Below are 8,804 nucleotides of genomic sequence, written 5' to 3' on the forward strand. Positions count from 1 at the left end.
CACCTCACCAGCTTCACCGGTGAAGGTTGCCGGCCGGCGACCTTCAAACATTTAAAAAAAAAAAAATTTAAACTCTCCCCTCTCTCTCTCTCTAAACTATTTTTTTCTCTCTTCTGGTTTGTTCGTGAAAACATGGTTGAGAAAGTCGTTTTCTCGAGAAAGTCGGATTTTTAGTGTTTGGTAGGACCCTTGAGTAAGAAAACCGAATTCTTATGAGAAAAAAATTAGGAAAAGGGGCTTGTTTCTTTTCCCACAAAAAGTTGGGAAAAGCCAATTCTCACCCACATATAACACACCCTCTCTCCTCCTGTAACCTTCTCTGACTCTCTCTAAAATCATTTAACCTATGAAGATATTAAAATCCAAATTGGAACACGGTTTGGTAGAAGAACCACTAGTATCATCTTCATCCGGACAAGAATTTCATAATGTAAAGAAGCAAAACAAGGAGGTACCCATTGATGTATTATAGGGTTCTGGGAGAAGAAGTCAGGAGTTTTTTTTGGGAGAAGATGGTTTTGTGTTGATTTCCTGATACATAAGGATCATTAGGGTTCATGGAGAATATGCCCACAAATTTTAAAGGCACCTCCAGTTATTTGGTTAATAAAAGAAGAGTCCCATACTATGGATGACCCAAAAAACCAAGTCTATTTGAATGACTTTCTAAAGACACTCCCCGTTTCTCACAGTTCTAGCAAACAGTTAAAAACATCATTTCTTACTCAGAAAAGTTTGACTTTCTTACCCATTAGAAAAAGTTGTATTTTCTTACTCACACATTTCCATGTAACAAACAAACCCTAATATCTTATATTTGTAACACTAGTTTAGACTTCCAATGCATAAAATACTTTTTTTTATAAAGGAACAAACCTAGAGAGTTCAACAAAAAAAAGGAACAAACAGGGCCGTGTGGTGGTGGGTGCGGGCCGTGCGCCCGCACAGGGCCCCCCACCACACGGGGCCTATTTGTTGCTCTTTTAAGGGTATAGGAGATTAATTACAGATAGAAAATTCAGAAAGTTAACATATAGCTGAACCAGCTTGATTGGTTTGATGCGTGCTTGCATACCCGGAGGTCATGAGTTCGAGAACAATTAGGGACATTTGCATTATTTTATCAACACAATCAATACTTACGCTCTTTTTCTCTAAGAGCACAACATTTGGTGCTTTCTGTCTTTTTTTTCTTTTTCTTTTTTGAGATCACAATACTTGTGTGGTTGTTAGTTGGTTATGCCATATTCAATTTTAGTTTGATTTTAATATCTCTTTAGTTAGTAAGTTCTTGCAAATCAAATAAGTATTAATGGTCGCAAACAAATCACGCTTCATCACTCTCTAGTGTGTATCTCCTTCTAAGAAATTTCTTTCTCTTGTTCATCGACCTCACCTCTTTTTCAAGTTTGTCGTAGGTCAAAATATAATGGACAATCGTACATTGAGAGGATGATATTTCAATCTTTCTCGTATCTTACCAGACAATAACATTTGATTATTTCAAAAAGAAGTTTTCATGAATAGTGTTATGTCCTTATTCTCGAAGTTTAGTTTTCATGTCTTAAACTTCAAAATAATAGTTTATGAGAAAAATAAGACCAGTCAAAACAGACAAGTTTTACATGAATAGTGTTACGTCAATCATATATTAACATCATACATTGAGTTTGGATTTGTCAATGATTCAATATTTTTATTATAGTTAAATCATTTCAAAGCAAAAATTTGAAGTAAAAGAAAATTTTCAACTCTCATGTTTTTCATAGAAAGGGGCCTCGTTTCAAGTTTGGCACCGGGCCCCTAAATTGTCAGGCACGGCCCTGGGAACAAACCTAGAGGGAACCTATACACACTAATAAAACTCTTTGTCTTTATATACAAGATGCATTGGTTATAAACTTGCATGATAAAAAAACGTTCGTTGTTTTATTTATGAATTCTTTGCTCATGAAATATTCATGCATGTAAGAGTGACTTTGGTGAAATTTCATTTTTCATTTGTTTATGATTTCTTTTACATTTCCCTAGAAAATAATGGCAAACCCTTTAAGTAATTGTGAGAAAAACATCCGCGTTTTCATGTATTCAACCCTTTATCTTCTCAGCTCTGAATTATTTGGCAATAGCCAATGGAGTAGTTTATTAAGTTTCATATTGGGGGTTTCCCACGACATATCATAGATATGTAATTTCTGTCGGGCCAATTAGCATTTTAGCACGTGTTTTTCGAGCCCAGTTGGACCCGGAATTATCCTAGTGTCCAACTAAACTCTTCCAATGTCCAGCTTAGTTGGACCCCAAATTATCCTAGATATGTCTATAAGCAGGTTGGCGTCCCAAAAGATCAAAATAGATACATACACTACTCAAATTATCCTAGATATGTCTATAAGCAGGTTGGCGTCCCAAAAGATCAAAATAGATACATACACTACTCCCGTTTTTTTACATATAAGTTGAACTTGTCCGCCCACCAAAAAAGGAAATTGAAACAGTTGATATTCTACTTCTCTTCATATGTATTAAAAGTGATGTGCCTAGCCCCCACCATTAACCCGATAGCGAAAGAAGTTGATGTCATTTTGACTTCGGAAAAATACTCGTGGTAAAATATACATTAACAAAATGAGAGACAAAAAGAGGACATCAAATTAATACGGTGACAATAACTTAAGAGATGGAACATATATTAAAAGAAGGTCAAACTCAAAAAAAGACAAGAAAAAAGAAAACCAAAAGAGAATTGATAAGGTAATTTACTCCTAAAACACTCTAAATCTACAATGTACTGGAACTTCATGCAGAGAGGTGGATGAATTATGGATTGAGGAGATACTTGAATCGAAAGAAGTAGGTGAACAATTAACTATTAGATCTATCTTCGATGATGAAGATTATGTACTTTTGTTGATTGGATTGAATTGTAGATATTAAGGACTGAGATGAGCTGGTACTTAAGTTTTGAATGCCAAAACGTATTTTAGTTAATTAATTTTGAAGGTGTCTTTTAGTTTTCTCTAATATCTTATATTTGTAATACTAGTTTTCTTTTGTTGAAATTAATACTAGTTTAGACTTCCATCGTAAAAAAAAAATATATATTTTTTGTAAAAGAGCAAACCTAAAGTGAACCTATACGCACTAATGAGAAACTGTTTCTCTTTATATACACAGATGAATTGGATATAAACTTGCGTGATAATAAAATGTTCCATGTTTTATTTATGAGTTCTTTGCTCACGAAGTATTCATGTATGTAACAGTGACTTTGGTGAAATTTCATTTGTTTATTATTTCTTTTACATTTCTCTGGAAAAAAATGGCAAACCCTTTGAGTAATTGTGAAAAAATATTGCCAACAACTAGTAGTCCAGTCGGTTAGTCCATCTCATGAAAGTGTAAATCCAGAAATATTGAACTTTGTTATAAATAAAGTAGTTTTCTGTAGGCTTTAGGCCATTAATTTTGCAGGACTTTGATGTATCAATGCCTTTGCAATTACCATGGTAGCCAATATTCAAAAAAAATTCTGAATTTTTCTTTGGTGTTTTCATGTATTTAACCTTTTATCTTCTCCATTCTCTGAATTATCCTAGTGTCCACTGTCCAACTAAACTCTTCCCAAGTCCATCCTAGTTGGACCCCAAATTATTCTAGATACGCCTATAAGCATGCTGGCGCCCGAGAAAATCAAAATATATAGAGGCACTACTTTTTTTTTTTTACTTACCAGCTGAACTTGTTGAATGGAATCTGTCCACCAAAAAAAATGAAACTGAAACTGCTGATATTCTACTTGTTTAGTTTTAGGCCAAACACCAAAGAAGCTTAAATAAAGCACAAACTAGTATCTTTTTCAAGTGTGGGATTTCACTTCATTCACACACAGGAGTCCCCATTGCTTCTAAAACTACAGGCTTATTTCACCCCATTTTAATCAAACTTTTACTGTCCACGTAAAAATAGGCCAAGGCAAAATTATGAATGTACATATGATGTGAATCGCACGAGGAGCTTCATTTTTATCTGTTTGTGACTTACTTGTTTAGCAAGTGTCAGGATGAGGGGAACCTCTCTAACTATGAATATAGCACTAGAGGAACCTTAAGAGCCAGGCAAGAGGGATTAGCTTGATTTATTTTTCGTACTTTATAAAGTTTTCAGAAATATTTCAAGAATATGAGACAAATTGTTATCAGATTTAGTAAACTTGAGAAGAATATGACACAAAAAAAAGAGCACAAGCACGCATGGTAACCCTCCACCATCCATGACCATGTGGATCCATAAAGGGTAAAAAATCAACATGTTGGAGACCGGGTTGCTATGGGCACGCAAGCCCAACCTGAAACCCCGACAACACCCAAATGAACCCAATTATTCGGCAAGAAAGGTTCACGACCAACCAACCGTAGTAGATTGTTCGAAAATTCATCATAAGGTGCAAAATAAACCAATAAAAGATGAAGAAGAACAATCACCGAAAATGATGAGGAGGAATATAAAAAAGAGAGAAATCTTTTTGTAACAAAGTTTCTCGCCAAACAACAACTAGATCAAGACATTCTTTTAACTCTAAAAGAAATCAAATGGTGGCAGGAAAGGGAGGGCAAGGCACTATGAAACAAAAATGAGTGTTAACAATGTTACATAAAAATGAGGGCGATTTTTATTATCTGAGTTTGAAAGAGTTGAAATAAAAGTTATTTAAACATTTCTTGATCTATTTCTCGTTTTATGTATTAAAAGTGATGTGCCTAGCCCCGCACCATTAACCCGATAGAGAATGAAAAGTTGATGCCATTTTGAATTCGGAAAAATAATCGTCCTAAAATATACATCAAAATAGTATGGAGACAAATAACTATCTCAAAAGATGGAACATTGATTAAAAAAATTTGTAACTCAAAAAAAAAAAGAAATTGATAAATTAATTTACTCCTAAGCTGCTATGGCAGGTAGAATCAAGACCTCAACAGAGCATCGACCTTAGTGTTTGCAGCTCTTGAAAGAAACTTCATACAGAGAGGTGGATTAACTTTAGCTAGTGAGAGTATAGAAGATGGCATTCCCCACAACGAATCTCCACAAATCATACCCGATGCCATCGCTGGTACAAATGCATCAGCCTCTGACTTATCCTTCTTCTCCCATAAGAAACGAATCAAACTTCCAACACACATATCAATGGTGAAATATCCTCCCAGATAGAATGGAATAGCCATTGCCATAGCACTTGGTACATATTTGTGATACTCGTTCCCGAAATACTTCAAAATGTCTCTCAAACCGTTCAAAATGATGGCGAGTACGAAGAACGATAGAGAGAGAATCAAACAGTTCTTGGGTAGAGCACTTGTTCCTTCAATAGCGATAAGAGCTATACCTCGATATAGTGACCCATACGGAGCTGGATGTTCACCTCCGTCCAAGCCCAAGTCTGGAAAAGCTTTGTAGAAGAAGAACCAAAACACAAATGGAGACATAATACAGCCTAGTAATGTTCCAAAAACTTGGCTAAAGAACATAGATCTTGGAGATGCAAGTGTTAAGTAACCTGTCTTGAAATCCTGCATTAAATCTGAAGCAACCGATACGATACTCATCATAACTCCACAGGCAGCTAAACCAGCAACTACTCCTCCTTTCTCTAAACCAACCCATGCACCAAATATGAAGATGGCAAGTTTACCATAACTTGAAGCTAATGACCAATCTGTCAAACCACATCCATAGGAATTGCAGAATGCCAAAATTGGAGCAATGGCGTATATAATGATAATGTGATACCACTTCAACTCATGGAAAAGTGCCGGGACTGCAAAAATTGCAAGGATTGCCAGAATAATGTAACCACCGACAGCAACAGATGTGGGAATTTGATCTTTTAAGAAGAACTTAGTTCTACGCTCATCGTCATAGCTCATGGAAGTTTGTATTGCAGAAGAATCGGCAGCTGCTGCAGGTAAGATGTTTTTCTTTCGAGATTTCACAAGAGCAATTGCGGTTTTTGCCAGTACAAACAGAAAGTGGTATAAACCATCTCCGAGGATCATAGCTATAGCAATGAAGACCTGTTTATTAATAGAAATAAAAAAGAATGAGGTCAGATTCATATTTTAGTGATATAGTATAACGTCTGAACTAACAGCTAAGAATTAGTATAAATTATTTGAATGAATGAAGTTAGGGAGGAAAAACATTACCTTGTAACCTTGAAGTCCCTTAAGACTACTCCCAGGAAGTGATGATGGGTACCAGATACCTTGCTGTTTTTCTATAAGTGGCCACATTACTCCCCACGAAAGGACAGCTCCGAGCAACATGGATAAATTAATGGAATAAGGGCATATCATTCCAACTCCGACATAGGTTGCTGAAAAATCAAAGTAGAACCTGTATTTGTAGGCTTCAAGACCGAAAGTAGGGAAGGCTGAAAAGCCACAACCATCTGCAGCAGTGTAGAACCATTGGAAGAATGCCCATCCGAAACTGATGACAAACCATTTGAATAGCTCCATGACTTGTTTCTTGGCTAGCTTGGCTCCTTTAGGTGTATGGAAACTGTTGATTAGGTAGGCAGTAGCAGTTCCACTCGGGTAGGTTAGCTTGTAGTCAAGGATCATAATCTTTCTCAAGGGCAGGATGGAGAAGAGACCAACGAAGCTCACGACACAGAGAAAACCAAGCATCCATAAGATGTGGAGTGGCTTTATGTTGTTTAATAAGAAGTTCTCCTCTTTAGATGCCACATTCGCTGTCATACCAAGTATGTAACTTCCATATCCACCTGTTAATTCACAATTCATAAAATATTAGTATCATAAACAAAATACTAGCTAGCTAGGAGTATAACAGACAGATGATGAAACCCTAAAAAAAAAAAAAAAAGAAACTTACTACTAAAAGCAATTCCAGAAGTAGCAACAACACAAGTCTGAATGACTGTATTTTCCTGTCTGGTGAAAGGTTTGCTTTGAATTCCCAACTTTGAAAGAGCAGAAATCCATACTTTGACCAAGAAAAACCCTAATAATCCAGCAGCAACATTCAAAGAAGGAATAACACCAGTAGTGACATTGAGTTTCATCACAATGAATGTGAATAAAAACCCTAAAAGAAAACTAACGACTATAGATCTAATCGTCAGTTGTTCAGTCCACGTTGGCACTTCTTTCGATTCAAAGAGCTGTTCAATGGACAGCTCTTCTCCTGGCTTGATCTTCCCACTTTCGATCTCTTCATCAATCTCCATTGTCTCTCTTCTTCTTATCTGCTCTTGATCAAAGTTGAAGTTAAGATGATTCTGTAGAGAAAAACCATATAGTATTTATTTATAGTAGCAGAGAAAAGAGAGTTAGAGACAAACAAGGAATCCTATGGAGACAAGGATTCCTTAGAGATGACCGGCTGGTTTTGACGAGGAGTGTTTTACAATCTGAAAACACCACTGTGGAAAGACTAAGATACCCCCTTGTCTCATTATCTACTCCTTGTGGACTACATTGAGAAGTCCCCCGATCCGTGTCCGATCTACATGCAGTTATGGTCAGATAGTTTAGAAATTGAAAAACAGTTATGGTCGTACCTGCAATGCGAAGGTAATGTCAGCTTCATCAACTTTTAGTGTTACTCTTTTCAATTTATCTTCTCGAGATTGTCCAAGTTTTAGAAGACCCTGCATCATGAAACCACAAGTTTCTGTTAAGTCTTTTCATTTGTATTTCTTATGTTTTCTTTTGCTAAAGCAGCTATATGGAATCCAGAACCTCAAGAGAGAGTGAAAGAGTTCTAAGAACCTGATCACTGAGCACTTTACACATGTTTGTAAATTCCAGAGAGCCAGCTGGTGAAATTAGAGTTGATTTGCATATTTCAGAGTAATACCTATTCATCTGCATCCATATTATGAATTGAAACATCAGTTATTAAGTTCAAAGCACTTGCGAAAATTTGAGTTATATGAAACACATACCTCTCCAACTGTGGTATCTTTCTTTCCTCCGCGAAAAAGTTTGACCGCCGAGCAAAGTATAATCTGTAATGACAAAAAGATTCAATTAAAATACAGAGCTAAATGTTTTACCAAACTAGAAGGGGTAAAAAAGTAAAAGCCTCGTGAAATTAATTAAAAGGGTGTAGAGAGTTCTTTTCTTAGTCAAGTTCAAGAACATTCTAGAGAGAGAAAGTAAAAGGAGAATTGTATACAAGAAACTTGAAGAAGAAGACATAGATCTAGTATGAATATTGTGTTTAAGGTAAGAACTAACTTCAATATCTAGTTTAATATTGTGACAAAACTTTGTGTCTCTTGTTTTATGAGATTGTGTAGATCTAAAGAAGCTTTATTATATGAAAGTATGTTGATGTGAATCTTTTGAGTTTATTTGAGTGTATTGAAGTATCTATACCTCTAATCTCCAACAAATTGGTATCAGAGCCATATTAGTTTATCAATTCAAGCTTTTTCAACATTTTTGAGATCTAGGGTTTGTGAAATTTTTGGGGATCTTTTAAGAAAATGTCAAATATGATACAACCTCAAATACCTAGGTTAACTAAAGAGAACTATGAACATTGGTGTATTCAAATGAGTGTATTATTGGGATCTCAAGATTTGTGGGATATTGTTCAAAATGGTTATGTAGAACCAACTCAAGAAGAAGAGAGTTTTATGAATGATGTACAAAAGTGTGTTCTTAAAGACTCAAGAAAGATGGATAAAAAAGCCTTATTTCTTATCTATCAAGGAATTGATAGTCCTACATTTGAAAAAGTGTCCGAAGCAAAATCATCGAAAG

At 35.6% G+C, this 8,804-nt stretch overlaps 1 protein-coding gene across 1 annotated transcript; it reads right to left on the reverse strand.

The window, feature by feature from the left end:
• Positions 1–4,785: 4,785 nt before the first annotated feature.
• LOC147563945 (putative metal-nicotianamine transporter YSL7) lies at positions 4,786–7,457 on the reverse strand. Its single transcript, XM_086665300.1, has 3 exons — positions 6,904–7,457; positions 6,210–6,793; positions 4,786–6,077 (listed from the first exon to the last, which is right to left on the reverse strand). The coding sequence occupies exons 1-3, from the start codon at positions 7,256–7,258 to the stop codon at positions 4,968–4,970; spliced, it is 2,049 nt and encodes a 682-aa protein (XP_086521426.1). The 5' UTR covers positions 7,259–7,457; the 3' UTR covers positions 4,786–4,967.
• Between the last annotated feature and the right edge of the window lie 1,347 nt (positions 7,458–8,804).

The sequence above is a fragment of the Eschscholzia californica genome, unplaced genomic scaffold (genome assembly GCF_041429995.1).
Source record: "Eschscholzia californica isolate CP2 unplaced genomic scaffold, dmEscCali1.0.p SCAF_1, whole genome shotgun sequence".
Classification (NCBI taxonomy): Eukaryota; Viridiplantae; Streptophyta; class Magnoliopsida; order Ranunculales; family Papaveraceae; genus Eschscholzia; species Eschscholzia californica.

Coding starts and splice junctions, on each gene's coding strand:
- LOC147563945 (XM_086665300.1), bottom strand. CDS start 7,258: ATGGAGATTGATGAAGAGATCGAAAGTGGGAAGATCAAGCCAGGAGAA. Junction 6,794..6,903: donor TTCTGGAATTGCTTTTAGTA/GTAAGTTTCTTT, acceptor GTGAATTAACAG/GTGGATATGGAAGTTACATA. Junction 6,078..6,209: donor AGGGACTTCAAGGTTACAAG/GTAATGTTTTTC, acceptor ATTAATAAACAG/GTCTTCATTGCTATAGCTAT.